General features: G+C 39.7%; 1 protein-coding gene across 1 annotated transcript in view; it reads right to left on the reverse strand.

Annotated features, from left to right (window-relative positions):
* ldb3a (LIM domain binding 3a) overlaps positions 1-13,891 on the reverse strand; it is a 190,438-nt gene that overhangs the window by 62,653 nt on the left and 113,894 nt on the right. Inside the window, exons 7-10 of the mRNA XM_080215604.1 lie at positions 12,670-12,851; positions 10,389-10,425; positions 9,718-9,809; positions 6,660-6,744 (exon numbers count right to left, since the gene is read on the reverse strand). Coding sequence (XP_080071730.1) covers positions 6,660-6,744; positions 9,718-9,809; positions 10,389-10,425; positions 12,670-12,851 — 396 coding nt within the window. The remainder of the gene's footprint in view (positions 1-6,659; positions 6,745-9,717; positions 9,810-10,388; positions 10,426-12,669; positions 12,852-13,891) is intronic.

Genomic DNA, 13,891 nt, shown 5'->3' on the forward strand with positions numbered 1-13,891 from the left:
AAAAAAATGACAAAACTACAGAGAGAGACAATAGCTGCTAAAACGTAAGAAAGGTAAGATTACAGCTTATTTCATGCTGTTTTTAGTTCACAACTATTTTAAAGGCAGGTAAAGCCATATCTGTCTTTCTCAGCCACTGCAGTTAGAGGCAGGTCCCACGCACAGGAGAGCTCCAGATGAGGCCCATAGCTTAATTTACATTTGAGTCTGCTTGCAGTCTTAACATAGGGAAATAACTGTCTCCCAGGAGGGGAAGGGTTACTGTGGACAGGAGCATAAAATAGAATCACAGAAATGGGTAAGGCTATCATGGCAAATGTTAGATACAGTAGGACTTCAACGTGCAGGTAACAGACCCATAGCACAAGATGTGTACAAGCATCAGACAGATAAAAAGTCAGAGGTGCAAAAGTTTAACAAAAGCATATATGAGCATATATGAGTAAAAACTGCAGGAAGGCCAAGCAGAAAGCATACAAGCAGCAGCTTGAAGTACAAACACAGGGAGAGTTTTGTATGTACACATGGGCGATAGGGAGCCTCAGAAACTCAGTTCCATAGTATCAACTTCTTAATCAAAATATTAAACTCCTATCAGCATATCTCCAAGTCAATATGACATTTACTAGTGGTGGTCGCCAAGTACCATTTTGTTTTGTCATTGTTTAGTTGCTACCTGATCTAATTTGCATCCCTTTTACTCTTCATCATCACCACAAGGTGAAGGCAAAAACAACAAAGAATAATATTGCATTTAATGAAAACCATGTTGGTACTGGTGTATTCTGTTCATTTAAATCCTACTCTCTCTCTCCTGTTCAATAATGTTAATATTGTTTGGTGTTTTTTTTCATAGAATCATAGAATGTTGTGGCTCAGAAGGAGGGCACTTGGCCATCTCTGTGCTGGCTGAAAAATTAGCCACTCAGCCTAAAGCCACTTTCCAGGGTTGGTCTGTAGCCCTGCAAGTTACAGCACTTGAGGTGCAAATCCAGACAGCTTTTCAATGAGTTGAGGGTTTCTGCCTCGACTACCCTTTCAGACAATGTTTTCCAGATCTCTAAACTTTCTGGGTGAAGGATGTTTTCTTCATCTTCCCTCTATTCTTTCTTTCAGTCATTTTAAATCTGTACACCCTAGTCACTGACCTCTCTGCTAAACTAAATAGATCCTTTCCATCCACTCTATCTAGGCCTCTCACAATTTTGTACATCTCAATCAAACCCTCAGCCTCCTCTGTTCTAAGGCGGACAACCCCAGCTTATCCAATCTTTCCTCATAGCTGAAATTTCCCAGCTCTGGCAACACTCATAGATCTCCTCTATACCCTCTAATGAGGTAATCAGAATGGCACACAGTATCTAAGTTGTGGCCTAAATAATGTTTTATTTAGTTCCAGTATAATCTCCCTGCTCCTATATTTTTATATTCTGTACCTTGGTCTATAAAGGAAAATATTCAATTTGCCTTCTTAACCACTTTATCCACCATTCCTGCTACCAAAGAACAAAGAAAATTACAGCACAGGAATAGGCCCTTCAGCCCTCCAAGCCTGCACCGACCATGCTGTCCGTCTTAACTAAAACCCCCTATGTTTTCGGGGACCATATCCCTCTATCCCTATCTCATTCATGTACTTGTCAAGATGCCCCTTAAAAGTCACTACCGTAACTGCTTCCACTACCTCCCCCGGCAACGAGTTCCAGGCACCCACGACTCTCCGTGTAAAAAATCTGCCTCGTACACCTGTTTTAAAATTTACCCCTCGAACCTTAAACCTATGCCCTCTAGTAATTGACTCTTCCACCCTGGGAAAAAGCTTCTGACTATCCACCCTATCCATGCTCTCATAATCTTGTAGACTTCTATCAGGACTTCCCTCAACCTCTGTCGCTCCAGTGAAAACAAACCAAGTTTCTCCAACCTCTCCTCATAGCTAATGCCCTCCATACCAGACAACATCCTGGTCAATCTTTTCTGTACCTTGTCCAAAGCCTCCACATCCTTCTGGTAGTGTGGCAACCAGAACTGAACATTATATTCCAAGAGTGGCCTAACTAAGGTTCTATAAAGCTGCAACATGACTTGCCAATTTTTAAACTCAATACCCCAGCTGATGAAAGCCAGCATGCCGTGTGCCTTCTTGACTACCTTCTCCACCTGCATTGCCACTTTCAGTGACCTGTGCACCTGTACATTCAGATCCCTTTGCCTATCAATACTCCTAAGGGTTCTACCATTTACTATATATATCCTATCTATATTAGCCTTCCAAAATGCATTACCTCACATTTGTCCAGATTAAACTCCATCTGCCATCTCTCCGCCCAAGTCTCCAACTGATCTATATCCTACTGTATCCTCTGATGGTCCTCATCACTATCCACAAATCCATCAACCTTTGTGTCGTCCGCAACTTACTAATCATTCCAGTTACATTTTCCTCCAGATCATTTATATATATTACAAACAGCAAAGGTCCCAGCACTGATCTCTGAGGAACACCACTTGTCACAGCCCTCCATTCAGAAACACACCCTTCCACTCCTACCCTCAGTTCTCAGTGGACATTCACTCTAAAGTCCCTCAGTTCCTCTTAGTATTCTCCCATTTGTTGTATATCCTCTTGCCTTGTTTAACTGCTCCAAATGTATCATCTCACACTTTGCTGAGTTGAATTCCATTTCTGCCCAGCCCATTGATATCCTCCTGCAGTTTGTAGCAATCCTGCCTGCTATTAACCATGTTTTTGGTTGTCTGCAAATTTCTTGATCATTTCTCCCTCTGTTTACATCCAAGTCCTTAATATATAACACAAAAGGCAGGGGACCGAATACAGTATTCTGTGGAACCCAACTGGAAACAGCTAACATTTCTCATTAAATTGAGGGAACTAGAACAATTTCCATATCTGTCACCTAGCACCGGTTTCAAGAAATGTAATGGGGCACAGGTCAGGTATAGGGTGAATATTCCTTGACTTGAACAGAAAAGGATAAAACAAAACTGGGCCTCACTTCCTCAGATGAATTCAGTGTATTCCCCTTCTTAAAAGAGAAAACAAGGAAGAGCCTGCAATTACACCAGGAAGTTTCAGCATGGCGGATAAGGAATTGCGCCATCAGCTCGCTCCCTCTCCAAAGCAGCCATCTTTCAGAAGCCCAAGTACAGGAAGTGATTTTGCAGTTACAACAACAACTTCCTAGTAAAGTGCAAAAAGACAAGACAACAAAGAAGCACAGATACATGGACAAATGGGATGACGATATTGCTCTCAGACAGAAAGGAACCCCCATTTACTGTTCCCCAAGTTCTGGATCAACACCATTTGGGTTAATATGCACTCATCAGAGTGAAGAACATGCATGTCTTTTTATATGGAAACTAAAGACAAAATCACTCCAGTTAAGTGTTTCCCATGCTGGGTCTGTGACAAATAATCTGCTGTACACAAAACCCATGTCCTGTGATCGTCATGTATTCAAGGTAATGATACGCTTCCCTAAGAGTGGTCCATTTATGTTGTCCATTAGTTTATTTTTTTCCCCTGCACGAGAAGCAAATTGATATATTTTGTAGAAAAACATAAATTTTTGAAAAGTGATTTAATTATTCTAATAGTAGCTGCTAAAAATTGGTTTACTTAACAATAGAAGATGGAAGTTAGGTGATGGGGAAATTTGAGCAAATGTGTATCGATTCAGAATAATTTTTTCACAGATGACCAAAACATTGTGCAACAAACTGAAAAAAAAACATGGTGATCTATTATGAAATAGCTCAATTCAACCACAATGTTGCTAATATCATGAATGAGGACACCTGCTTTTGGGTCTTCATTTTGGGGAGAAGGAAGAGTGTGAGTAGAATGAATAAATTAGATGGCAATGAAGCAATTGATGATAACATGGAAGCGAAAAAGCAAACTTTTTGGGAGAGGTCAGCATTCAGGGATACCCCTGCTCACACACACACAAATATATACACACACGCACACACACAAAGTCACCAACTCCCAACATGCAGGCATGCAGTCAGTAAGCATCCTAGCCAGCCATGGAAGCAGTTTCCCAGCAAAAGAGGCAATGCCTCAACCATGGGTGCAAGGTCTCAATCAAGGAAGGAATGTCTCAGCCATGGAGGGAATGCTCCAACCATGGAGGCATCCAGCAGAAGTTGGGTTAGTTTTTGGTTTGGAAAAGGAACAGCCCATTGCAGATTGGATATTTCCCTATGTCACAACCAGACAAGCAGTTTACCTGAAAGGCCTCTTTTTGTTTCAGCTGTCGCCATGGAACAGAATCTTCAAGAACACATTATTTGCACAATTCTGAGGAAGTCTATTTGCCCACGTGTCACACCTGTATCGTTTACTTGTATCCGTTAAACCAAGTCCAACCAGGATTTTAAGAAGCCTAGCTCCACCTATGTAATTTCTTCTCATTTATTCACAACTTTTTTGGAAGCAGTTTGTCTTGTTTCTAAGCTAGCTGGTAGACAGCATTCTTAAGAAGAGACCTGGGTCAGAGGCATCTCCACATCTTTCAGAGGGCAATGGTTCCCAAGCAAGTTGGCTACTTTTGTTATTGTATTTTAGTGCTCAATAAAGCATCCTGTCCTGAATTTAGCTATTGAAAAGCACAGGTAAACAGCACAAGCTGTACTGCATCCAAAACTGTAACACCTAGCTGGGAGTCTCACATTTACTAGAATGCATTTGCAGAGTAAATTCTCTACTTCGCACCTTCATTTTGAAAGCTCAGTTTCATATTTAGTCTGCTCTCAATGTAAATGGTATATGTTTATGCTACAAAACTGAAGCCAAAGGCTAACTTAAATGCATGAGGATTCCTTCAAAATTATGATGGCAGTTTTTCAACTGGGTGCTACTGCACTGAGCAGCATCTGAGTCCTCCATCAGTATCACAAATATACATAAATGCTCCATCAAGGGAGAGCTGCCTCTCAAAACATTTTAAAGTTATATTTTTTTAAAAATTAGAATTAAGTCAATTTTCTAAAAAAGAGCATGATTTACTTCAGATTTTTTTCAAAAAGGAAGTATGATTTGTGATTTATTTATCTGTTTATCAGTTGCCCTGCCATTTAAAAGGTAGCCTGATAGTACTGTGCCAGGATTCACCCCTCAGAGAGCATTTTAAATTAAACAAAGGCAACAGCATGCCACACAATTATCTGAAATGGACAGAGTTCATTTGCCTCCAGTTTCAGATTTGCAGAATCTTATTTGCTGTCAGTCAAAAAACCACTTAATGACTATGAATCTAAATAGATATCAAGAAAACCTTGAACGCCTACCATGAGTAAATCAGACTTTACAATCTGGTCCTGCGCAGTGCCTGTTCCATGTTCAAGGTTTTAGTATGATTGTAGATCATGTTGTGCACAAGCTTGAGCAGCATTTAAAAGTGATGGATTGTCCAAACATCTCAAATAAAAGCTAAGACTCAAAGATTTAGTTATCAATTCCTTGGTGTTCTATCTTATTGAGTGAAATTAGAATGATGCATTATTATTGTCCAAAATAAGGTCTTAATATGTTTAAAAATTCAGAAAATGTGGCAATGCCATTACTATATTATATTAAAGAAGATTTCTAAGGTCATTTTAGGAGCTCACATGTTCAGTAGCTTCTTTCGACCTCATCCTGCCTATGTGTGCTCATATGATACTCAGAGAGCCACAGTACACAAAGCACTACCAGTCTGAAGTTTTCATTGTGGCTAATACACAATTGCTGGTTATAATCTACATTTATCCCATAGGTGGGAGCTCTTTATTGATTAACCATAAAGACTTAACTAGCAGGTCAGATCTAAATGAAGTTAAAATGTGAAGTTAGCTTTGATGGTCCCAAAATCAATTCAGGAAAGTTTCAGAGATAAAATTCTGATGGATCAGAATGTGAAAACCTTTGTACTCACCCACCTTCGTTCACTTCATGAGCTCGTGTCATGGTTTCAAATTCTCACCCTCAGGTTTCTCCATGAGCCTGCAAACTTCTCTGACTCTCCATCCCACCACAAACCTTTAGTTTTCCAACTATAACCTACATGAATCCTTCTCCCTCCATTACTGCTGGTAAAATCAAGAAGGCAGCTCACCACCATCTTCTCAAGGGCATTTAGGAATGGATAATAAATGCTGGCCTACCCAGCAACACCCACACCCCATGGACACATTTTAAAAGTCTTCATCTATTTTCTCCAGTCACTTGGCATTTTCTTTCTAACTCCCTTTTGCTTTGATGTCTCAATACTTAGCCGATTGCCTCCCCATCTGCCTTCTCAGTGTCTATCCCTCGCCTGGACAAATACAAGTAGCTTTAAAGAAAAGGACTTCTACATAAAAGTAACCATATACTTTGTACACATTTATGCATACACAAATATTTGGTCAGTCCACTGTTACTTTAATGTTTGTGCACTGTTCAGTAATACAGTTCTAATGCATTTTAAAGCGACAGTACTTCTTTGTGTCAGCCTACTTACAATAAGTTTCATATTAACCAGTTTATATTGAAATATCCCTGGATCCTAGATTTATCAGATGGAGAAAAACCAAAATCAATCTAAGCCTCACTGGCCACAATAGTTACTACAGAAAGCTGCAATTAATTGAAAACCAGCCAAAAATACCTGAAGATTTTCTGGAATTCAGGGACATAGGGATGATCAGCATTACTGATCTGCCATTTGGAGCCATGGAATAGTGAAAGTATAACTGAACAACCAATCAAGTTCTTACTAAAACAATAATGCTTTGCAGTATTGCTTGAAATCTGCATTAAGGGCTTGGTTTGAAGTGGTTAGCTTTGAGTAGTGGACTAATGCAACTTTGAGGAAAGGTTGGGAGAGATTTAAGAATCTCCAGTTTCCTGGTTGGAGTGGCAGCAGGGGGAGGAATGGAACCTATTTCTCATTTTAGGATATTAGAACATCAACCTTTTTGTACCCAATAATGTCAGAAAAGGTACAAATTTTGATTAGCACCATTATGCCTGCAGATTAAATATATTCATACTATAATCCCATGTCTGCCATTTGTACGGCATTGACCAGAATTGGTGATCAGGTTTAAACCATATTTAAAAATAAATCACGCTATACTCTCATATAAGTCCGAACAGTGTGTGCGCAAAAAATTTGCCATCTGGAATTTCTAACCGCTGAAGTCAATCACTGTATCTGTGGTGGCTGTATCCTCTTAACTGATGGGATACAAACCCTTTGTTGTGTCCAGTTCAGGTACTGTTTCTTTAATGCAATGTTAAAGAAATTAAATCTGATTCCAAATATAGAGATTGTGATTCTTAATGAGAATCTAGTGCTAGATTTATTTGATATAGAAAGAGACTGGAAGAGGATCTATTGGTCTTTTTTAAAATTTGACTTATTTTTATTTCAGAGAAAAGAAAAAGTGCTGGTATATACAGAGAAATAGCAAACCAAAGCAGTCAAGCACAAAATACAGGAACCAAGTCACCACACCCTGCCTTTCACCAAACAATTCCACTAAACCAGAACCCAAATTTTATATACTGTATTACTCGTCTCCAACCTACACGTCTATTCAGCTCAAATCATTCACAAACTATCGTATTAACAGACCACATCATTCAGAACCATCAGGGTTAATGGGAAATTGCAGATACAGCTCAGACCTGCTGTCTCCAGAAGGTCCCAAATCACCACCTCCAGTTGGTGCCCTTTTTTTAACAATAAAATATAACACATCTCACTTATATTTTGCAGATTTAGGTCTTTTTTTTCTTGGAACATGGAGCTCCCTACTTTGCAACTTTTTCGTGAACTTTTCTTCCCCCATATCACAATCAAAATAAGGCAAATTCAGACAGCATTATGACCCTCACTTTTACGATCCAGACTGGGTCAATTGCTATCTTAACTAATTTCAGCTAGGCGATGGGTGTTACCATTTACCTCAATGCTGTTAGGTCAGTGAAGAGTAGAGGAGTGAAGTATGAGGAGGAAAACTGCAATTGAGTTTCTCTCTCCTATTTATTACCATCCAGTGACCCAGACTGCAAGGTGCAGGAGGAATCTGTAAGTCTCGATGCTAATCATTGTTGAGACTCAGCCCTGACCACCCGGCAGAACATTTGGATTGGTAATATGTACACAAGAAGAAGTGGACCACGATACAAATCAGCACCTTCAGTGGAGAAAGTAGGGGAAGAATGGAAATATTTTGCACATTCAATCCAGAAATTTCTTTGCAAAATTGCAGTGAAATGTGTTATAAATTTCCGATGCAGTCTTTCCTCAATCTCTTGATCCCAGTTTTGTCATTTACCTTTAACTCAATATAACTAAATTTTATATTTTACCTCCAAAAGTTAAATGATGAGATACTTGCAATTTCCCCACTTCTGAAGGAATGCTCACACAATACAATTACTGAAGAATAGTTTTATCTGATCTGGTTATTGAATGTAATTTTATAAAGACTGTTCGAATAACTATACATTCATCCAAATTCAATATAAATTGCCCCTCACCTTCCAAACAAAAAACCTTTCATATAATGACAGTTTGAATGAAATTGTCTATTTGTGTTATTTGCCTATGCCTTCACTGAGTTTGGTCGGTGGACACAGCAATTGTGTCCTGATTGCAGTGTACATTGCCCAGATGTAATGGGATTCAGCCTGGATCATTTTGCATGGTTCCCTATTTCCCTTTTAATTTGCATGTCCCAATCTTAAAAATATTTGTTATGAATTCAATCAGAAATCCAGATGGGAAGCTAAAGTTCCTGCCATGCTGGACGGCTTTGTGAGAGAAGCTAAGCATAATAGACCAACTACTTCAACAGAATATTACAGGAATCTTGCTTGTCTTTTATAAGGATTTGGACTTTGTGGCAGGAATGAGGTTGGGCAAAGAGTGTGCAACAGTGGGAGGCCAACATTCATACCTGAAATTATTGGGTAAGTAATTATTTAAATATTAATGATGCTTATAACATATCATACTTAGATAGGACAAAGAGATTGGGGTGGAGATTTTAGTGGTAATGATCAGCAGTAGTAAATAAAAACAAAGATTTATCAAAGATGTTTCATTGCCCATTTTGATAAGTGATTGAGCAATCTCTGGGTAGCTATCTATGATTTTGTAAAATGCACTGCTACATCTCATTGGAAGCATGTAAAAATGTGTTATCCATTGTTGTACTTCCCAGAAAGTCATTCCCATTTTCTTCAAATCCTTCACCTCCCCAAAGCCTCATTGTCTGACCTGGCAGGCTGAACTGTGTTATGCAAGCATTCCCTCAGGTTAGACAGAACCTACCATTTTGACTTCTACCACTGATATCACAATAGTTCTTTCAAATTGCACTCTTTCTCAAACACAAGGAAACTCTCAGTATATTAATTCCCTAAAATTTCTTTGAAAGGAATTCAGTGATACAGAATCTTACAGAAACAGGACTTTTAGCATTTTATTGGCAGAGAAACCTTCATACATGGAGAAGTATTGTGCTGCTAGGAGCACTACAATACAACAGAGGGATGTAAGGCTAAGGACACTCAACAAGCACTTTCTTTAAATTGTTTTAAGAAGATCTGATGTTCTCACTATTTTTATAGCCACTATTACAGTAATATGCTCTTTTTCTTTAGTTAGTCATTCTAACTTCAAGTGTCTTATTACACGTGGGCAGTTTAACCTTTAATATTAAGGATCTGTGCAGACAGACCATGATGCCATTTACGCAATTTGGCAAAGCGTGGACCTTTTACTTCATGTTCAAACTTTTCCCTGTGGCATAGAGAAAGAGAGAAAGAGAGAGGAGGAGAAGAGTAAGGGATTAGGGATAATGGCCTCCACTCTCCTGACCTTATAATTGTATCACACACAAACCAACTAATGCATTGAACAAATGACAAGACCTAATAAAAATCCATCCCCAATTGATCCATTGCTACAACAACAAAGACACAAAGATGTTTTGCACATTGGTTTCTGAATCAGCAAGACCCTTAAAATGGTAACCCTTGGGGAAGATCATTTGAGTAGCACCTCAGTATAATACTAATGCCTCATTGTGGTCCATAAACCACAACTAGCCCATTGTGCATTTATGGAATGATCCCCTGTAACTGATGGCATAGACTCACATTTATAGAGCCTTGAATGTCTATTGCAAGCAGAGTTGGATGTAGAATTGTTTGTTCAATTTCAAAATTGTCAACCAAAGTTATTTTAATTACCCCAAATTTTTAAAATTAATTAATGCTGTGTTTAATGCTAAATGTATCGTATTAATGTGTTTGTTGTAAACTGTCTGAAGTATGTATTAAGTGGGCCAGATGATTGCTGCTGTTGCTGGAAGCCTACCTTGATCTTTTCATAGCATCCTCATCTGGATCTTGCACTAGAAAACAAAAGGTGCAAATGAATGATCATGCCCAGTGAAACAAGCACATGCTGCTTTGTACATATCCCATGGGCTGCAAGTTAAACACTGATCTTAGATTGCTGAGGGTATTGTAAGAGAAGGTGAAAGCTGTCTCATTCTAAACCCCTGAGGGCTCCACCTTATGAAACTTAGCTTCAGAGATATGTCTAATTACGCTCAAGCACAACAAATATAAGGTTTGGCAGCAAAATGGTTGAGATGACGAAATCTGCTGAAAGACCAGTCAACTGTTTAATTTGGTAAATGCTGTTACCAGGCAGTCTTACAACAACACCATTCAATAATGGAAGGATAGAAAATTATAGTAAACCCAGCACCTTGGTAAACTAGATTTGAATGCAAGGGGATGAGGGGCAATTGTCCCACCTAATTCCATCAGGGAGAGATGTGGAGTTTGCTCTTTTCCTGTGCTGTATTGAAGCTTAGATCCAATAGTTTATCGCATTTCACCCCCCAGTCCCATTAAAAACAAGACCAGGATTGTGAAGACATTGCAATCTTGCTTAAAAAGGAAAAGGAGACCAACTAAGGCGAGAATTTCTTGCTGAAAATGTTATGACCTACATTAGAAGGGCCTCATCGATCAGATGCACAATGGAGTATTTACTCTTGCAGATTTCCAGAAGTTCTCCATTTCTGTTTTCAATATAGTAGATTTGTTTTGAGTGGTTTACATCAAGTACAAAATCTTAATCTTCAGAATGGGAGATGGATTGTTTAAACAACAGTGCATAGTAAATATTAAAAAGCACTTCTATTAACTTGGAGACCGGTGCATGACAAGACAAGGAAGATGGAGAAAGGGAATAATATTTATAAAATTATTACTTCATTAACCAGCTCTTTAATTTTAAGTTCTGACATATCTCAGGATTTTAAAAAGTTACTTTTGGGTGGGAAGAAAATTATAATTGCAGAATTTTAACATAAAAATGTGCAGTAGAAGCAAACCTGTAATTCTCTCCTATTGATATCATTCCTGTATTGTTAATTTGATAAAGTCTTTCAATGCTTGCTCACTTGGGCATTCCATTCAATGACAGTTTACTTCACATTTCATCACATCTAGAATGGTACATCTGCTAGAATGGGGCTGATAATTGGGATACCTGTTGGAACTGCCCTGGTCTCTAACTGGCCATGACTTTCACACCTGCATTGCTTAGATGTCATTGCTTATGGAATGGCAGAAATCAGGTTGTGCCAGCCAGTGAGTCAGCCCTGGTGGGAAGGCAATCCTGAGGGTCGTGGGTGGGGTAAGTGGGTCTGAAGAAGGAATCAATAGGCTAGGGTTAATCTTTGCTCCCAAAGCTTCAGTGGTGCTACAGTATAACCGTATCAGTGTAGTGTGGCGAAGTACCTTGCCTTCAGGATAGATATAGTTGGTGTGAACGCTTGTGCATCTACAAATCCATTTTGCTCAGGTGGCAACGGATGACTTAAACACAATACAGTACTTAAACAGTAACAACAGTTAGAACTTCAAATGGCTTGAATGCTGCACTGATGCTAGATGTCAGCCAATGTAATTCCATTCCACTCCCAGGGCACTTGCTACATCCCCTAGAGAAATATTGACTGGTTTAATATAATTATTTCTTTTTTATTCAGGCAATAAATATGTTGACAGATCTTAGGAGAAAGGAATTACCCAGCTTACTCCAGTAGACATGGTGAAGTAATTGGTCCCATTGAGCAATCCCAAATAAGGTGCAGAGTAAAGTTCCCTCTACAGAGCCCCTTTAAGCATCCCACGTCGGGAATGGCATGGATTTGATCAAAGTCAAAGCTCCCTCAGTACTGGTAAATCAAGCATTTGTAGATCAGACACAGAGTAAAGTTCCCTCTTCTCTATGCCATCAAGCACTTCTGGGTCAGTTGCAGTGAAGTTTAGGTACAGAATAAAGCTCCCTTTACTCTGTTTAATATAACCTTATAGAAGCAGCTACTGCACTACTTCCCATCACGAGACTGATCATTTGGTGTTAGTCACAGGTTGCTTCATCTTGTGAACCTGTATCCAGTGAGCACCAAGATAATATTTCATCAGCTCACTTCACTTAGGACCAACAGAAAGAGGGGAGACTTTCACCTCACCAGTCTGGTCTGGATTTAGCCTTAAGTTTCATTTGTAACGTGATCACAGTGCATCACTCACTTCTCATTTCACTTAACAAAATGAAACTTTTTTATACTTACAGTATTGTGTTCCAGTCATTTGAGCAAGGACGCGGAAAGATTTGGACTGCAAATTGGCAGCCCGGCGTGTCCACTCATCCAGCTCCTGTTGCTGAGTCTGATGGGGCTTGCTGGTGTTGCGAACGACAGCCTGGTAGACTGGAGAGGCACTGTCGACTAGAGCATCTTTAACATGTAGGTTACTGCAATAACAGAGAGAGTTTCATTTTACAATGACACATCCTAACCCCTAACCTATCACTGCGACTCTCCACCACTGGAAACCTCAACATCTGCCACAGGTCTGTGGTGGAACCTATTCAGATGGAGAAAGACATTTCTTCTTTGAGGAACTCAGTTTTAAGGACCTGTACATTGTCCCCGGTCAACATCAAGACTTCAAAAACAAAAGAGGAAATATTGATTTAGAACCCTGAGATGTTCTCCCATTTTACCTTACTCAACAACAACTGACCCTCCTGAGCCTGTCCTGGTTATACTCTGAAGAAGGTCCCTGGGAGAACCATAATAATACCCTTTGGTGTTTGCCTCCAATTTAAAGCAGGCAGCCTTTCTTTGTCACTTCCTCTGGGATGTAGGGAGAAGGTGAATTTGCACCTGCAATTCAGTGACAGTGTTTGTTCCAAATCGATTAAATTACTCTATCACTGATCCACTTTTCAAATGTTTTGAAAGCACCAACATGCAAAATTAGCTAAAAAAATTAACGTTCTAGATTTTTGAAATTCACTAAGACTTGTATCAGCAGGCTTGAACTAACGTTAAATTCCAGTCACATCCAGAGGTGTTCAGGATGGTGTAGTTACAGAAGAGAGAGACAGGAATGACGAAATTTGCTGATGACACCAAGATTGGGGGAACGGCAAATTGTGCGGAGGGTGTGGAGAGTCTGCAGAAGGATCTAGATAGGCTGGACGAATGGGCCAGGAAATGGCAAATGGAATTTAATGTTGGCAAGTGTGAGGTGGTCCACTATGGTAGGAAGAATGGTAGGAAGGACTATTACTTACGAGGCGAAAAACTGCAGCAGGCGACGGTGCAGAGGGACCTCGGGGTCCTTGTGCATGAGTCGCAAAAACCCAGCTTGCAGGTGCAGCAGGTGGTCAGGAAGGCGAATGGGATGCTGGCCTTCATAGCGAGGGGGATTGAATATAAAAGTAGGGAGGTCTTGCTGCAGCTGTATAGGGCATTGGTGAGGCCGCAGCTGGAGTACTGTGTGCAG

This window comes from Carcharhinus amblyrhynchos, chromosome 31, assembly GCF_965287045.1.
Source record: "Carcharhinus amblyrhynchos chromosome 31, sCarAmb.v2.hapA, whole genome shotgun sequence".
Classification (NCBI taxonomy): domain Eukaryota; kingdom Metazoa; phylum Chordata; class Chondrichthyes; order Carcharhiniformes; family Carcharhinidae; genus Carcharhinus; species Carcharhinus amblyrhynchos.